At 56.2% G+C, this 17,039-nt stretch overlaps 9 protein-coding genes across 9 annotated transcripts; 4 read left to right on the forward strand and 5 right to left on the reverse strand.

The window, feature by feature from the left end:
• Positions 1–130: 130 nt before the first annotated feature.
• Positions 131–1,139, reverse strand: N657DRAFT_591944 (transcription initiation factor IIA, gamma subunit; the record flags this gene model as incomplete). Its single annotated transcript, XM_062789920.1, has 3 exons — positions 131–714; positions 862–1,009; positions 1,093–1,139. The coding sequence occupies 3 exons, from the start codon at positions 1,137–1,139 to the stop codon at positions 565–567; spliced, it is 345 nt and encodes a 114-aa protein (XP_062649773.1). The 3' UTR covers positions 131–564.
• A 284-nt stretch (positions 1,140–1,423) lies between these two features.
• N657DRAFT_614288 (uncharacterized protein) lies at positions 1,424–2,580 on the forward strand. Its single transcript, XM_062790433.1, has 5 exons — positions 1,424–1,510; positions 1,592–1,626; positions 1,703–1,794; positions 1,854–2,162; positions 2,224–2,580. The coding sequence occupies exons 1-5, from the start codon at positions 1,453–1,455 to the stop codon at positions 2,333–2,335; spliced, it is 606 nt and encodes a 201-aa protein (XP_062649774.1). The 5' UTR covers positions 1,424–1,452; the 3' UTR covers positions 2,336–2,580.
• On the reverse strand, positions 2,579–4,714 carry N657DRAFT_614291 (uncharacterized protein; the record flags this gene model as incomplete). The annotated part of the gene is made up of 1 exon (XM_062790434.1): positions 2,579–4,714. The coding sequence occupies one exon, from the start codon at positions 4,712–4,714 to the stop codon at positions 2,579–2,581; it is 2,136 nt and encodes a 711-aa protein (XP_062649775.1).
• Positions 4,715–4,929: 215 nt separating this feature from the next.
• Positions 4,930–5,886, forward strand: N657DRAFT_642767 (uncharacterized protein). The gene is made up of 3 exons (XM_062792405.1): positions 4,930–5,056; positions 5,118–5,298; positions 5,365–5,886. Exons 2-3 carry the CDS (start codon positions 5,273–5,275, stop codon positions 5,651–5,653), a joined length of 315 nt encoding a protein of 104 aa, XP_062649776.1. The 5' UTR covers positions 4,930–5,056; positions 5,118–5,272; the 3' UTR covers positions 5,654–5,886.
• A 133-nt stretch (positions 5,887–6,019) lies between these two features.
• N657DRAFT_679019 (uncharacterized protein) lies at positions 6,020–10,484 on the reverse strand (the record flags this gene model as incomplete). Its single annotated transcript, XM_062796133.1, has 4 exons — positions 6,020–7,147; positions 8,653–9,715; positions 9,818–10,290; positions 10,344–10,484. 4 exons carry the CDS (start codon positions 10,482–10,484, stop codon positions 6,020–6,022), a joined length of 2,805 nt encoding a protein of 934 aa, XP_062649777.1.
• A 1,338-nt stretch (positions 10,485–11,822) lies between these two features.
• N657DRAFT_670151 (NAD(P)-binding protein) lies at positions 11,823–13,017 on the reverse strand (the record flags this gene model as incomplete). Its single annotated transcript, XM_062795527.1, has 3 exons — positions 12,507–13,017; positions 12,103–12,455; positions 11,823–12,046 (listed from the first exon to the last, which is right to left on the reverse strand). The coding sequence occupies exons 1-3, from the start codon at positions 12,722–12,724 to the stop codon at positions 11,823–11,825; spliced, it is 795 nt and encodes a 264-aa protein (XP_062649778.1). The 5' UTR covers positions 12,725–13,017.
• A 572-nt stretch (positions 13,018–13,589) lies between these two features.
• Positions 13,590–14,241, reverse strand: N657DRAFT_679021 (mitochondrial fission 1 protein; the record flags this gene model as incomplete). The annotated part of the gene is made up of 4 exons (XM_062796134.1): positions 13,590–13,922; positions 13,996–14,089; positions 14,143–14,161; positions 14,226–14,241. 4 exons carry the CDS (start codon positions 14,239–14,241, stop codon positions 13,590–13,592), a joined length of 462 nt encoding a protein of 153 aa, XP_062649779.1.
• Positions 14,242–14,576: 335 nt separating this feature from the next.
• N657DRAFT_670153 (Spc24-domain-containing protein) lies at positions 14,577–15,657 on the forward strand. Its single transcript, XM_062795528.1, has 2 exons — positions 14,577–14,693; positions 14,762–15,657. Exons 1-2 carry the CDS (start codon positions 14,667–14,669, stop codon positions 15,344–15,346), a joined length of 612 nt encoding a protein of 203 aa, XP_062649780.1. The 5' UTR covers positions 14,577–14,666; the 3' UTR covers positions 15,347–15,657.
• Positions 15,658–15,693: 36 nt separating this feature from the next.
• On the forward strand, positions 15,694–16,814 carry N657DRAFT_642777 (uncharacterized protein). Its single transcript, XM_062792406.1, has one exon. The coding sequence runs from the start codon at positions 15,970–15,972 to the stop codon at positions 16,690–16,692; it is 723 nt and encodes a 240-aa protein (XP_062649781.1). The 5' UTR covers positions 15,694–15,969; the 3' UTR covers positions 16,693–16,814.
• The last annotated feature ends 225 nt before the right edge of the window (positions 16,815–17,039 follow it).

Consider the following 17,039-nt stretch of genomic DNA (forward strand, 5'->3'; position numbering starts at 1 on the left):
TGACAGCGTTCTAGGGGTACGATATCGTGTTCCCCGTGTCTTGGGCTTGGGGTCATGCAGGTTAAGTGATGACTGGGCAGGAGAATGGAGGAAGGGGGTCCGAGGTAGACGGAAATATCCGACGCTTATGCCAAGCCTCCAGCAACGGAACACATTGAAGGGGAGTGTTGAAGACCCAGGATGGGATTTGAGAAAGCTGTGATATGGATTTTACAAATGCAAATGTCAAGCGAAAGCTGCGAGTTGCAGTGCTCCTTCAAGCATCCTACTCCAACCACTCCGAGGTGTAAGCCAATACCATAGGCAAGGTAACATGTCTAGTTTTTGCAGATATCATCCTTCCGTAACCATAAACGCCATCCCACCCTGACTCCTTGTCCATGCCCTGAATGTGCCCCAAAGCCAACGCCAGCCATAATCCGAGCCTGAAGAAAATGACAGCCCAGTTACGGTGCAGTTATTGAACCGTTCCAGAGGCCCACGAGACCTGATGGATACACGCTATTCTCAAACCCCAGTTCCGCTCCGGCCTTCATCGGTTGTCACGGAAGGTATAGAAGCCTCCTACTTCTCCTCCGTCTTCTTTGAGCTGCAGCTGACAATCTTAACCTTATCGGCTTGTACAGTTTGGCTGCCATTGTCGAGTTTGAACGTGACGTTGCGGATCAGGAAGGTCCAGACTTCATCGCAGAAGCGGTATGTGTCGAGAGAACCCTGTGAGGGGCCGGTCAGCTCAGTTTGTATGAAGTGCTTCAAGCCTGCTCAAAGCCACCCGCGCCAACGTCAGGAAAGCCCATGGCCTCCCATTGCAATGCCTCCTCAGGCAATCGGGTTCCCCCAGGACCACAGAAGGGTAATCACCTTGAAGGTCAACCGGGCTTTGACTTTTTCCTGCAGGGTCTCGGCGATGACGCGGTCGAACTGGGTGAGGACCTTCATGGCGAGCTGCGGGTCGATGCGCTCGTCCCCAATCAGCTCGTCAAGAGCGTCTGTCAAGGCGACACCGAGACTACGAGTGTGCAAGGTCAGCCAAGAGGATTCCCCTCCGAACCTGCGCAACGGCTGCGCATGGCATTAACAAGACAAGTCTACCTTCCATGACGATATAGATCGTAGTAGTTTGTTGCTGAGCTCGCCATTTTGCCTGGTTCTCTCGCCGATGATTTCCGGCGACTGACCCTTGGGGCTGTAGAGGGGCAAGTCGATTCGAGTTCGGGGAAGTTTAGTCCGTACATGTTCGTCTTGCAGCCGAGTGTGGGCCCGTCAGACGTTCAGTCACGTGACTGGTTCTGCTTTCCTAAAGTCTTGGCAGTTGGCGGGCGGCGCGGCGCCGGCAAACGGAAAGCTGGAACCTGGAAGCTTGAAGCGACGACCAGCGTTGGAAAAACTCCTTGCCGCAACAAAACATAATATCTTGGGTACGCAAACCGATAGCGAGGGAACCCGGTAGAAATGAGCTACAAGTACGGAGTGGGCGGGATAGGATCGACCCTGGCGGTCGTGGGAGCTTGTGAGTGGTCTTGCGCCTTGTCTACGATGCAAGTACAATCAGTTGCAGAGTCGAGTTGCTAACCAGCCCGTCTCGTCCCAGATATGCTCTTCACCGGCAGCGGTGAATCCTTCAATGTATGTCAATAACCGAACCGTTTTCCCGATCTTCGATGGCGCACTCCACACCCACGCTCACACGACGAACCTCTAGGTCGGCGCCTTCCTCGAATCCGTCTCTCCATTCGCGTGGGCAGACTTGGGTATTGCGCTCTGCATAGGACTCTCGGTGGTCGGCGCAGCATGGTATGGCACTCCCTCCTCCGCTCAGACTATCCTCGTGTTAACCTTCCCGACTTTGACAGGGGCATCTTCATCACGGGCTCGTCCATCCTGGGCGGAGGCGTCAAGGCGCCGCGGATCCGCACCAAGAATCTCATCTCAATCATCTTCTGCGAGGTTGTTGCCATTTACGGCGTCATCATGGCCATCGTTTTCTCGGCCAAGTTGAACCCGCTCCAGGGCGAGGCCGCATACTCGGCCGACAGCTACTACACAGGCTACGCGCTGTTCTGGGCCGGCATCACCGTCGGCATGTGCAACTTGATATGCGGCGTCGCTGTCGGTATCAACGGAAGCGGCGCTGCGCTGGCAGATGCTGCCGATCCTACGCTGTATGTCGCGTCTCTTGCAACAGACCGGGCTGCAGGCCATGCTGACTCTACCCCCCCTCAGCTTCGTCAAGATGCTGGTTATCGAGATTTTCAGCTCGGTGCTGGGCCTGTTCGGCCTGATTATCGGGCTACTCGTGTCCAACAAAGCGGCCGACTTCGGCAGCAGCCCGTGAGAGTCCCCGCTCGGCTGCAAACTCGACCATCTAACCACGAACATTTCATCTTAAATTCAGACTGCGGCGACAAGCGTGTCTGTGTAGCTTCATTTTTCACTGGCGTTTTGGAAGAGGGGCAGGGACGGTTAATGGGCATGGTCGGCATCATATCACAGTGTTAGAAGTTTACTGTACAGAAGAGGTACATGAGGTCATAAATTCGGTTGTCTTCATCCATCACGGAGCACTGTTTTTATCGTTCTATTGCAAGCCATTTCGTAGGTGACCCATCAGCAGTGCTTCCACCTTGGCGCCTTTGCGCAGCGGCTCTGACCCGCTGGGCATGCAGAGCAATGCGTTGGCCCCTTTCAGGCTGCCAACCCGAGAACTCCTTTGCCCGCCAGTGCTGGCGGCAGCCAGCACGCCGTCCTTCCCAACCGAGACAATCGCTCGGTGATATTCCGGCCGGGATTTGTCAAGGGGGAAGTCGTGGGACAGGACAACAGGCACCCTTGGCAAGCCCGGCGGAGAGATGCCCGACATCTGCTGGAGTGAGGGAAGCACGAACAGGTGGAACGTGACCATTGCCGAAGCCGGGTTGCCAGGTAGCGAGAAGATGACCTTGGACACCCTCTCTCCCGCGTTATTCTTCACCGGCACTGTCGCAAACGTCGTCGGCTTGCCGGGCTTCATGGCGACCCGGCCGAAATGGATCGTCCCGCCAAGGGACCGCTCAATGGTCGGCTTGAGCAGATCCAGCTCGCCCATCGACACGCCACCCGTGGTGATGACCAGGTCCACCCTCCGCAGCGCATCCCGCAGCACCTCCTCCAACGCCCCGGGCTTGTCGCTCGTGATCCCCAGATCCGCCACCTCATACCCCCACTCCCTCGCAGCGGCGATCAGAGAAGGCCGGTTCGTATCCCTCACCTCGCCCAACCGCAACCCGCCGGCCCGAACATGCTCTACAATTTCGTCCCCCGTCGACAGCACCCCGACCACCGGCCGCCGGTACACCTTCACCTCACGCACCCCAACAGAAGCAAGCAACCCCACCTCCCCGCCGGCAGCAGATATCTCCTCCCCCTTATCGAGAATCAAGGCGCCTTGCGAGACGTCGCTGCCCACCTCTCGGATATTCTCGCCAGGCCTGACCCCCGTAGCAAGAATTTCCACCTCCTTTTCCTCGTCGGTTCCGTCCTCCGTCTTTGAAGAAACGAGGACGGTATCCTCCACCATGATGACGCAGTTGGCGCCGGGCGGTAGCGGCGCACCCGTCGTGATGCGCGCGATCTCGCCCTCTTTCAGCTCCCCCCTCCTCCCCCCACCTGCACCCGAAGAAGCTTCCCCGTCATCCGTCGCTGCTGAGGCGTGTGAGACGGCAACGACTGGGTAGATACCCCGCATGTCGACCCCTTCTGCATTTGCGTTGAATGATGATGATGATGATGATGATGATGACGATGACGATGCTGAGGTTTGGGGGACGACAACGGCGTAGCCGTCGACAATGCTAGCCCGGAACGCTGGGACGGGTTCGGGCGCGTGGATTGCCTCGGCCAGGACGTGGCCTGTCAGGGACGGATTGACGGGGAGGATGGTGGTGGTCGGCGGCGGGGTGTGCTGTGCGATGAGGGAGAGGGCCTCCAAGACCGGCAGTAGGGGGTAGGGCGAGGAACGGTGGCGGCGGGTGGGGCCAAGAGAGGGATCGTTTGATATGGGGTTTATGGAAGGTGCCGTGTGCCGGGTTAGGGCGGGGTGGCCATGGGCGTGGTCGTGTGAGTGACCATGCGTGTGGTGACCGTGATGATGGTGGTGATGATGGACATGGGGGAGTTGTGTGCTCGAGGTGAGGCCGGCTTCTTGCTCGAGTTTCTTGACGCCGCCCGAGTGGAGGGCCCGGGAGTCGGCACCAGCGGCCTGTAGACAGGCGTGGGGCAGGGTCTTGATGACGGCCTGCAGATTTTCGCGCGCGCCTTTGGGAGAGCCGGGCAGCGTGATGATGACGGTCTGGTTCCTCACGCCTGCGGCGGGCCGGGACATCATAGCGAAAGGGGTCACGACGAGCGAGGAAGCGAGCATGGCATGGACAAGCCCCGGCGCCTGCTTGTGCAGCAGGACCGACACGGCTTCGGGGGTGTGGTCGGCAACGGCAAAGCCTGTGCCGCCCGTTGTAACGATCAGATTCATGGGCTCGGTGAGGTCTGTCCATAGCCTGATCTGGCGCTGGATCTGGGTGGTGACATCGCCCACGATCTTGGCCTCAACCACCTCCCACCGGGCCCCGCCGTCTTTCTCGAACACATCCCGGAGTGCGGCTTCAGCAGCATCGGTGGATGGTTCCTTCGCCGCTGTCGTCGAGACGACCAAAATAGCCGCTCTGAGGGGGGTTGTCATTTCGGGTTTGCCGTACAACAACGACCTGAACTTGAATGATTTGCTTCAACGATGTGTCTGGCTTCGCTTGACGAGCATAGGCGGGGTTCGCTTGCGGGGCTCCTTCACCTTCAAGTTTCGGACCTGAATGTGCCGTATCCGTATGTAACCCTTTGCGTACGGTAAAAGTGCTCCAAAATCGGTTAGTCTGGGCTTCGAAATCGCCCGTCGACCAGCCGCAGGTTAGTATATGTAGCAAATCTAACACCAATCTGACCATGAAGGCATGAACGACGGCAACTCTAGAATCACTATCTCCAATGGCCCATTCTTCCCTGATTCCTGACGGCAAATCTACACCTGGTGCGAACCCTAAGTGCTGACTTGAACCGTGACTCCCAGATACTAAACCCTAACCCGCCAGGCTGACCAGTGGCCCTAGCTGGCACTAACCTGTAACCACTGTACCTAACTCAACACTCAAACTCCTTCGCCGTGAACGTGCTCGGTCCGGTGGCGCTGTATTAGCCCACAAGGAGTTTGCTGCAGAAGTCCCCGACCAAGCCCATTTTTGCGTTCATGGGGTCCAAGGCTGGTACCATTGGGTCAGTGAATCTTTTGTGGCCTGTAGGACGTCAGCAAAGTGGATGGGCAACTAACGACCTTAGTAGACGACAACCTCCAGTCCGGAACGCGCTCTACGGACCTACCAAGACGGCCGTCGCATGGTACGGCAAGCGGGTCAACTCTGAGGACGAGTGGCTGAACGCGTTTGTGTTGATCCCTGGCTGGTTGCAGACCGATATGGGCAACACGGCTGCGAACGTCTTTGGGGTTAAAGAAGCGCCTGTCGCCCTGCAAGACTCTGACAATGGCATGGTCAATGTGCTCACCACGGCGACCAAGGAGAAGTACGGCGGCAAGGTAGTGTTGTACACCGGCGAGGTCCAGGACTGGTGACGAAGCAGAGCATGACGTTGTGCTCACGTTCCCTGATGGAAGGGGGTGTTGTCCGTGTAAATGCGATCCTCTTCCTGTGGCTTCAACATGGTAATGTCATGATTGAGATTACGCCCTTACAGTATTCCAAGTCAATATCTCGCTTCGATAACAGTTAACACACACGGTCTCTGATTCTGTCAGACACATGCAGTCATGAACGTTCTGGTGTATGAAGGTAAACAGGAACATGACATAAGGGCTAATGCCACAAATATATCGGATGTGGCGACGTCATGGAAACCCAGCTTCACTTTAGTACCAGACCATTAGCTGAAGAGAAATACCAGGTAGCTCGTGGTTTTCCACAACACGCGGGCACCTCGTCTACATCTCTCTGTCCCTCTGTTCTTCCGAAGCAGCAAACATACCCTCGACGAGCTCCACCGCCAACCTGAATGACGCGATCTCGTCACCAAGATTCGAGGACTCGGAAACGCAAAGAGACGAAGGCGGGCTGTCCAGCGAGTCCCTCCTGCCCTGAGAATCCCCTCGACCCTCTACCCTTCGTTCATTATCACCCTCAAGGACAAGAACCTGGTCCTCGCTTACTAGATATTCCCTTGCCGCATAGCACGGCCCCTGTTCGTCCGCATCCGCGTAGGGAGTCCCATACTCACCCAGACACTCCGCTCGCATCTCATCCCAATACTTCTCACATTGATCCCGGTCCCCAAACCCCCTTTTCTCATCCCAATCTCCATTGCCCGCCTCAACCTCCTCCCCCAATCTAATCCTGCCTTCACTCGTTCTTGGACACTTCCGCCAGCACTCCCAAACCCTCTCCCAAGCCCACCCCCATCGACGTCGCGACTCCCCTCGTGAACGACACGGCTCGGTTGCGAGAGGCAACAAGCCGTCGCATCTCTCACCACAACAAACGGAAACGGCTAAGGAAGCGAGCGAGCGGAGGAGGGCAAGGAGGAGAGACATGGCAAGCAAGACGGCGAACAGGGCGTGTGCAGGATGCCGCAGGTCAAAACCTTCGCCGTCAGCGCTGCTGCTGCTGCTGCTGCTGCTGCTGCTGTTGGCCGAGCTCGAGGAATCAGAGTCCCCGTCAACATGGCCATCGGCATCACCAGTGGCGTTTTGATCGAGTTTGCGTCGCCACGGAGGAAGGGGGATGACCGTAGCAGTGCGGTTGTGCTCGTTGCTCTCATCGCTCTCATCGTCGTCATAATTGGTAAAGACCGCAGAGAGGCTGTACTTGGTCTTGCGGAGAATGGCTCGGAGGGCGCATGGCAGGGAGTCGCAGTCGGTGATGGGCGAGGAAAGATCCGTCACCGTCGTTCCCGAGACGGCGGTGGCGGCGAGCCACTTCTCACGGGCCGAAACGTCCTTCGCAAGCTCTGCCAGCTGAGCACGGAGAGTTCGCAGCTCGGTGAGTTCCCTACCCAGGTCGCCTTCCAGGGGCGCTGAGGGGTCGTGGTCTGTGACCGAAAGGTCATGGTCAGCCTGTTGGTGTAAGCGTACTGATCAGTGCATGGAAAATGACGGTTTTATACCACAGCAGGTTTCTGTGTGTCTTCCGGGAAGGAGATAAGCTTGAAGGTTGCTGATGTGGTCTGTCTCCAAGTTGTCGGCGACAAGTTTGCGTCGTCCACCCGTAAAGAAGGATGGGGTAGGCCGTGCGCTGATCCCGCCGTTTGCAGAGTCACAAGCCCTGTGACGAGAAACCGGCGCATTTTCCAGCAAAGCTGCCTATCAGGCAGCCACGTAAGGAAAGAAAAAGTGAGTCGGTCGACGATCGCACGACGGCCACAGCGGAGCTGGAGTGGCAGCGTATCGTGTAAGTCGGCGAGTGCCGGAGTGGTCTTGTAAAACTGTACACGGAAATATCAGAAAAACAATGACCAAAGACGCAGTTGATGCCCGGTCAAACTTGTCAAGTCCTGACTGTTTATTAGAGTTGAAGTACGGGAAAACGCAGATGAGCAGAAGAAAGACCGCGGCAGACAACTCAAGAGGACCGACCTGCAATGAACCCACGTCAATCCTGCAATCCATGCCGCGAACCCGTTCTCTCTCTTCCCAAGATAGACCCCTTCAACCAGGCCAAGGAAGGCTGCGCAATCCTTCCCAGTTCGGAACAGGACAGCACACAGTCGCGGAGCTGGCCAATCAGGTCGCAGGGCAGATCGGCGGGCTGACGAGTCGAACCCGTGGCAACTTGCAAGCTTGAACGGATTTCAGCAAGGGAGGGCTCAAATTGAAAGTCTCGAGAACTTAGTTATCCCAAGCCGGGAAGTTATTCAAGGACATTCATGTGCTGTCGGCAAATTGGTACGGAGGTAATGTTGACTTAAAGCCCGCTAAAGACCAATCTCTTGTCCCATGCTGGCAATCTCTTGCTCAACCTGCATTGCCGAAGTCAAGTGCTGTCGTATGCCTCGCGTCTCAAAGCATAAGAAACACCGTTGTCCTCTACTCATGCCATTAAATTAAACTAGAAATGCTAAGCGGCGGAGTCTAATTCCCGGGTCATGCCCGGTATCATCGCTGTCCCTAGGTAGTAGTATGTTCTGCACTACCTTACCTGTCCACAAAAACAAACCCCACCCCAGCGCCCCATTCCCCCATATCCATTCCCATATCACCATCCTGGCATTGTATACCTTCCAAAAGCCATCCACCTCAGGCTTTTAAAAAGGTAGAGTGAAACCCGCGCAACACATCCACCGGGAGACAAAGTCCGAGGTCATAAAGGTCATCGTCGTGGACATCATCAACCCATTTCCTCGCTTGCCGAAATCACGCCAGCGCCTCCGCGCGAAGATTCCTGTCAAAGTCCGCTTCCATCCACCGTCAAGACCCAACGTCCATACTGCTCACCAGAAACGGTCAGCCGAACAACCGCAAGGCACCCATACCCCAACAATCAAGCAACTTCCGTGTCAGCCCCGCCTTGAAAAGTGATCCCGTAACCATCCCAAAGCACCGCCTCCGCTGCCTCCATTTACACCACCGTTGCCCCCTTGCTGCTGTTGCTGCTGCTGCTGCAGTTCCCTATCTCTATCCTCCCTAGGAGAACCCCGTCTCCCAGCCTCCGGTCCCTCCCCCCAGCCCATCCTGCTCCACCTGTCCCTCTCCCACCCCCTATCCCTATCCCTCTCTCTCTGCCGTTCCCTCGAAGACGCAGACGGGCTCCTAACCCTTGCCGCCCTCGAGGCACTTTCCGCATCCTCCAATAAAGAAGGCCACGCGCCGGGCGGTGAACGGGAATTGCGCCTGTGCGATCCCGAGCGCGGGGGCTGCTGGGGTTCAGATGAAGAGGAAGGTGAAGACGATGGACCTGCCCCGGCTAGGTTTCGGATAGCGTTGAGCCTCTCCAGGTTCTCTCTCGCGCTGCGGAGGGGTCGTTCACGGTCGCGCTCGCGCTCGGGACGGGGTGGGCGGGCCGTGAAGGAGCTGAAGGAGGAGGGATAGGATGATGAAGCTGATGCCGATGCTGATGTTGAGGCTGATGCGGAGGCGGGTTGCGGGTCTTGGGAGTTTTGTGGTTGCTGAGACGGCCCTCCGTTACGGTTGGTGTTCGTGTCGTTGCTGCTGTTTCCGCTACCTTCCCTGTTCTCGATGGGCATCCGGCAGATGGGACACGTGTTGTGTTCCTTGAGCCAGAGGACGACGCACTCGCCGTGGTACCAGTGCTTGCACGGTAGCACGGTGACCTCGTCGCCCTTGTGGATCCCGTCGATGCAGATGGTGCACTCGGCCTTACCCTCTGCCCCGAGCATCTCGGCGTCTACTCTCTTCTTTTCGAGGTTCTCGATGGCCGTCTGGGATGCAGGGGGCGCCGCATTGGTCTGGGGAGACGCCTCCATGAGCTGGGTGATGATGCGATCGAGGGCCTCCTGCGAAAAGACTGCGTCACCGTGTACCGCGTTCGCTGGGTTGTACAGAGAGTGCAGGAGGTCGTGAAGCGCGCCTGGGAACGGAAGACCCGGTGCTGGCGCGCCGCGCTCCCGCTGACGTGCCTCGTCGGCGCCGGCCCCCCATGGATTGCCAAAGATCTGGTCGAACAACCTAAGCCGTTCAAGAGCATTAGTCGAACCGTTGTTGAGCACAGCAATCCTATGTATGCGCGGTCCTCCGGTATGGATGTGGCTTCTCCGAGGGAAGACGTACGTTGCAAAATTAGGTGGTGCGCCTTGCGGTCCGCTTCCTAACGTCCCGCTGCTTATTGTGACACTCGTGCTTCCGCCAAAGGGACCAGCCCTAAAGGTTGTGCGCTGGATTCTGGTGCCGGGCTGAGGTATGTGCTCCTCCAAGGTAAACAAGTCATTCCCGCCAAGTCCAGGGCCACCGCGGGCTTGTCTTCCCGCCCCAAAGTCATTCATGAGCATGTCGGCAAAGCGGCGGAGGATGGCGTCGCCCTCCATGGCGTTGGCCCGCTCGCGATCAGTTTGTGCGCCATATCGCCCCGGGTTAGGGCTGCCAAACGGAAACCGAGGCTCGCTGTGCAGGTGTTCCTCGATATCGCCTTCGTCGGGATCAGAGTCGGAGCCACCCGAACGGTGGAAGAAAGGGCTAGAGCGGCCGCTAAGGTTCAAGTGAGGGAGCATTCCATGCGTAGGCCGGGGATCGTTGGAAAAATCAACCTAGCGAAACATGTCAGATGGATACAGAGCAAGCCTTCGTATCGGCCACTTACGATTTCCGTGAATGAGCTCTCGCAGCTGGGACACGTCAGAGCGTCATGCTCATCGCGATACCACTCATTCTGGCAGGCGTGACAAAAGACCACCTCTCGACCTGCGGCCGCGCTAAGATGATTCCCGCCGGTGGACGCCATGCCGAGTTGTCCGCGTGGAGGCTGAGCACGCCGCCGATAAGCCGCGATGGCGCCGAGAACGCCGGTAAGGACGGCGAAAGCTAGTCGGCCACGAGACGCCAGGGTGCCAGACTGCAGTTCAAAGTCGATTACTCAAAAAGGCCTGCCTGTAGACAGTTTTCAGGAGCAACGTGCCTAGGTATGTAGGAGCGATGGCCGAAGGCGAGCCTAATGCATCAAGCCGGCCTTGCAGGCAGCCCCACCTTGGTCTGGTAAGGAAAGGAACGTATCGAATCTGAGGGAAGCAGCAGGCGCGGGTCCGACTCAGCCGCAATTGTGAAGTATTCGGTGGGTCGAAAACGACGGGTAGCTCGATTCCCCTCTCAGTGGTTTGCCGTCGCAAAGCGGTGCACTCTTGGGAAGAGTAAGGTGTTCTCGTGCCAGAGGATAGTGGTTTGGGGGCAGTTTTATTCAGGCGATCGAGGTCGGGATCCTGTGGGAGAACCCTTGAAGTGGGCTGCTGTTGGACCCTGGATAAGTGCGTCACAGAACCCACTTCTGAGTCGCTTAAAAGGTACATCTACGTGCCATTGAACTTGGAGACTTTGGAATATGTGCGCAAGCCAGGGAATACTTAATTTTGATTTGCTACGTTGTGATCTCAAGAACCAGGCGAAAAAGAATATAGCAAGGCAAAACAACAAGGGCAGGTCATTAGAGGAGAGAATGACCATGGCGTGACTTGCTGTCCGTTGTACTGTCGCGTCCGACCTGTCATTTCCTCAACGCAGGGGCCCAGGTTGGTGCTGTCCAAGGATGGCTGCGAAAGTGGAGACGCCCGCAGGCTCGGCAAAACCAACCGACGCTTCTGTATCACTGCAGGCCCCAAGGCTTTGCTTCTATGTGTAGCTTCTGTTCCTCAACTCAGAACTGCGGTAAAGCCGATAGTTTCTGGATCAACGGTTTTGATACCACCTTACTGCATGAATAAATCACTCCAGTTATGCGGCCAAGTTTGAAATTCAGGACTCAATGAACAATCGGGTTTGCACATCGAAGACTTCGAAGCGCTCACCACTGTGTTTTGACACGAGGATTGGCTGCGACCATCGCCGGGTACCTCGTGATTATCTTGGGTAGTCCACCAGTCACGACAGGGAGACTGCACATTTATCACGGGCAAATTATGAGCCGTGACTCTGTCACTAGGTGTCTTAGCGGTAAACAGCAGTCATTCCCCAATTGAACAACCTAATCTTTTGTTTTCTGTTCCGTGGAAACATACCTAGCATCCAGGGCGATGGACGTGGCCCGCGCACCCACGATTGACACTGCATCCTGGACTCTGTGCACACCGCGTCACACCTTGGACCCAAAGTTCTTTAGCAACATTCCCGACACAGCCTCAAAAGTATCGCTGCGCTGCTTCACCATCCCCCTATAAGCTTCCTCCGACCCAAAACCACCGACAATAACATGTTCAGACCCCGCTGTGAGCTGCGCCCATGTCTTCTCGATGAATTCTGCAACAGGCATTCCCATGGCCCGACCGACTTCTGGCCCCATGTAATCATGGAGCTCCGCTAGACACCAGTCAGCAAAGTAGGTGGGGGAGGTAAAAACGCAAAGGTCGACTTACTCTGGACGAGAGGAGGCCAGATCTCGATGATCTTGGTATTTGAACCCTGGTTCTGACGACGGAGACACATGACAAAGGCATTCAATGCGGCTTTCGAGGCTGAGTATGCCGGCATCAGGACGGCCGGAATGATGGCGAGGTTGGTGCCCGTCACGACCAACGCCGTGGGGAACGGCTTCTGCAGCAGATGGGGAAGGAACTTCATGGACAAATCCACCAGCCGAGAAAAATTGGTGTTCATCTCTTCGTGAAAGGCATCCAGATCGACCTCGGCCGGTTTAGAGAGCCGAAATAGGCTCTGCTTCCCCGAGTTGAGAACGACACAGTCAAGGTCCGGGTAGTTGCTCACGATCCTGGTGGCGTCAGTTTGGAAGAGCAAAGATCACCCATGGATTCACACTTACCCCTCGACAAAGGCATCCATGCCGGCTCTATCATTCACATCAAACCGGACACTACTGGCCTTTTCTGAGCCATGCTTTTGAACAAAAGCGTCCAGCCTCTCCTGGCGACGCCCAACGGCGATGACCTTGGCGCCCTCGAGTATGAGCTTGTCGGCCATAGCCGCTCCAATTCCGGAGGTGGCCCCAATAAGAAGGACGCGTTTGTAGTGGAAGGCCATGTTTCAAGGTCTGTGGTTGCAAGTCTGAACCTGTATCAAGTGCTCCTTTATTAAACAATGACGATGGCATAGCTCAATGCGGCAAACAAGACGGTTACTTATACCTCATCTTGACCTCGCCATGTGGTCGTGCGCGGCCCCGCTTGTCGGGTATTTTGGCTTCCACCTCGTTCCAGACTCGACTCGGTTGCTTGCGGAGATAGGTTCCGATTTAACATCTTAAATCCGTCCGGTGGCGCGTCGAAGCGGGAAGCCAGCCAACATACAGCTTTCGTGGTGACTTCAAGCGGTGCATTTACTACTTCGTGTCGTCGGAGGGGAGCATAAGGTAGGCCTGCTTGCAGCCCAGTACGATATCACACGTGCATTGGCCGGCTGACTTCTCACCTAGGTCACCACGTCTGGGTGTGTCGTATTTCGCATACTACCATATACCCGAGTCTCTTTGTGGATGAAGACTCCGAACATCTGCCTGCAACGGCCCTTCGGGTATGACACACTCAATCTCCGTCCAGTAACTCCGGTGGCCTGTTCCATTTGGTGCCCACGATGCATCAGAGTCTGCAAGGTGATCAGTCCCTTTACGACACCACCACTGCTGGGTGTGTCCGTAGGGTCAGACGGGAACAGAGCGGAAAGCCCGGAGGATGCACTTCTGTGTACATGTACCATGATTATTTTGCGAAATGGGGTATCGTGCGTCGTTTCCTCCCCCCATTCAGAAAATCCACGCCGAGATTACCATGATGCCGCCTACTCCATCCGTACTAATTACATAAACTGGCTCCCGATTTACCGTTGAAGAATATGCTCGGCGCTCTATACAACGCAAACTCCCCCTGAGGATCACCAGCGCAGCATCACATCATCTCTTCCGGCCAAGGTTCCGGAGTAGCACGCCGCCCACGATACCAGCGACGACGGCGACGCCGCTCACAATGGCCACGCCCATCAGCCCCTCCTTGGCCACCTTGTCGTCGATCAGCGACCGCAGGTTGGTCGCCTGCAGATTCCCGGGCTCCTTGTCAAGGAGGAGGTCGTTGTACCGCCGCGCCTCGCCGTAGTTGCCCAGCTTGTAGTTGCCCAGGGCGAGGTAGTAGAGGCACTCGCGCCGCCGCTCGGGCGACGTCCGAAAGATTTCGGACAGCAGCAATACGCCGAGATGTTGATCGGAGCGGGTGTTTGATTTTACGAGGCCCTTCACAGAAAGGAGGTGTGAGTGTGGCTTCCTCTGGGTTCGGTGGGGAGGGACAGGGAGGGCGTGGACGTACCCATGCGTAGTTGAATTTTGTCTGTACGCCGACCATATCGCCTTCCTTCTCGTACTGTGCCCGGAGAACTGCCAGCTCAGCTGGGTTGAGCGGCCTGCAATAACAGATCAGTATGACACCGCGTGCCATGCGGCGGATAGCACTCACGTTTCGGCGTCGATCGCATCTGGAATCATGCTCGTTAGTCCCTTTGCCGCCGTCCGGGATTTGTGGAGGGGTGACGAACGTACATGGGAGTTGTGTCATGATGGGCGATTGTGAGGGTAAAGTATTCGAGTTAAAAAATGGCTTGCTATTTTGACCTGTGCCTGGTAACTTCTAGGGAAAATGCATAGACATCTGCGGCAGCTGTGGAAAACAATGTGCCTTAGGCGGGTTCCCAAAGCTTGGCCGTCAAAGCATGTGGCAGACGATGACGAAGCTGGCCACCAGAGTCGAATTGATAAGGTAGGATAAGAAGCCGGATCTCAGCCCTGTCGCTCTAGGAGATGCCTTGGCGCCAAGCACTCTCGATCCTCCATTCGCGAATTGCGACTCAATACTCCGTATCGACAACACCACAAGCTCAAGTCAACATCATCCAACGATACAATTTTGCGCCTACCTACCTTAGCCACGAAACACAATATTTGAAGCACGTCGGACTCGATAAATTTCTTGAAACAGCCAAAATGTTGCTCGAAGAAGACCCCTCTACGGTAACGCACCTGCCAACCCCACCTCACCACCACAGGCCCCGTCCACTAACCACGGTATTCAACCGCAGCTGATCCGGCACACGATAGCCAATTTCAACATCGCCCCGGACAAGTCAGCCGTATCTCGAATTTCAGAATCCCTCTCCACCCTCCAACAGGCGCGCGACCTGCGCGTGCGCGAGGCAGAGACGTCGCTGCGGCGGCTGGCCCGCACGCTCAACACGCTCTCGTCGCAGCACGCCGAGCTGACATCGTCGCACTCGTCCACCCAGCACGCGTCCGAGATTTCCCGGCTCGACACGCAAAAATTTCGCATCGCGAAGGCTGCGTCCGACCTTGAGATGGAGACGGAGCGGCTGCAGGCGCAGCTGGCCGAGCTGAATGCGCGGCTGCAGGAGCTGGAGCTGCAGGGGGTGGATGGGGCCGATGCTACGAGCGGGGTCGGGAATGGGGGCATGGGGGGTGTCGAGGATGAGGTGCTGTTGCGGCTCAAGGTCTATCGGAGTCTGGGCATTGAGATTGAGAGGGATGCGGAGGGGGAGTTCAGTCGGGTGGTGGTCAGGAATGACCGGAAGGGGGATGTGCATGTGGTGAATATTGATAGGAGGTTTTCGAGGTTCTTTTATGCCAATTACTTTTGGCAGAGTTTGTGAGAGGGGTTTGGTGGAAGGTTAGGGTTTGGGATTGGCGTCTTCGTCTTTGTCTCAGGTTGGTTTGGGACGGGATACCTGACTATGACTGGGAACCGGGCTGGCGTTGAGGTGCGATTAGCTAGAGATATTGTGTCATCAGTTTGGCTAGGTCGGTCTCCCCGTTGATGCCATGGTGCGTTGATCCCTCGCTCTGACATCCCGCAAGTCACTGCGCTTGAATCTTCACTGACGGAGTCCGAACGTCAGTGTTGGATGATGGCTCTGTTGGGACTTAGCAACTGTCTGCATTGCAGCAGGCTTTTCATGACGTTTCTTGCAGCAATATTTATCACAATGTTTGAGCCAAACCGGAGAATATTTCATTAAGTGCATGCGCTCTGCTGACCAGTGCATTGATTTTTCTTTCCCATGCCACTATCTTTTCCACCTCGTCAGAACACCGGCCGCTCCCATTTGCTTACCGCCCAGGTAGTCCGAGCCGTCATGACACTTTCGTATCCAATCACCCTCTGGCGACGATGTTTTCGATACGGCAGATATTCACTGAAATCAGGCGAGCCTACAATGGACTGAAGGTCCTCCTGGACGGCTGCAACTTGGCGGGGACGCTCATCACCCTTTCAATGATTGTGACGGCCATCAGCGTCGTGCCCTTGACCATTCTCGCCTGCATCACCGGTTTCCTGGCCTGGGGCTTCATCCTCGTCCGCACCGCCTTCATCTCCGTCCAGGCCTCCGTCCTGGCCATCTTCGACTTCTTCTTCATCGAGCACAAGCCCAGCTACCCCCGGCTCGGCAGTGTCAACCACGGACGCCCGCCTACCTACGAGGAGTGGTGCGCCATTGTCGATACGGGCCCCTACCACCCGAATCCGCCGTTTCCGAGGTTGCCGGAATACATGATGCCCAGCGACAGCAGCGACGACGTGAAACCACCCAAGCCGAGCAGCTCGTTCCTTCAGGCCCCGGATGAATCGCCCACGAGGCGCCGCAAGAGCACCGGCGCCATCACAACCCCCCACCTCCACAGTCGTTCGGGCCAGCCTCCGGACATTGAGGAGACCACAGAGGTCAAGTTCGACGAGTGGATTGAGGTTAAAGATTACGGTTTTCCGGTGTCGCCCGAGGACTCGGTGTTTGATGAGAATGGAGAGTTCAGGGATCTTGGACTTTATGGGAGCGCATGGGATCTGTTGTGGTCGGCTTATAATCGCGGAACCGATCGATATACCGCCTGGTGGGAAGTGCCGTCCCGTACAGCAGGAGGATCGCCACGTAGAGCAAGGAAGAAAAAGCGTGGTACTGGTCACACTGCTAAAAATGGTCATATTACTAAACACGCTTGATTTTGGAACATACTCTAGTAATTTTAGATGGTAGACCTTCCGGGTCATTGGAAATTCATAATGAGCTGATTCAATCTGGCTAGGAGGCACCAAGGACTGTGACTTGGCCTTGTGAGTCGTGGGCAACGTTGAAATCGCATGCCATATGGACCATAAGTTCAGTCAGCTACCTAAAAGTGGGGTTCCAAAAGTCTGTTACCATCCCATCCTGAATCCCCAACCACTCAAATTACCCAGCGCTAGTACTTCTGACTTAACAAATCATAACTTAATATACAAAAATCCAGGTAAAAATCTAGCTAGTACATCTTGTAGCCCTGATTCCAGTTGCTAATACTTAGTGTACC

Source organism: Parathielavia appendiculata, assembly GCF_033297405.1.
Source record: "Parathielavia appendiculata strain CBS 731.68 unplaced genomic scaffold N657scaffold_3, whole genome shotgun sequence".
In the NCBI taxonomy this organism is placed as follows: Eukaryota; Fungi; Ascomycota; class Sordariomycetes; order Sordariales; family Chaetomiaceae; genus Parathielavia; species Parathielavia appendiculata.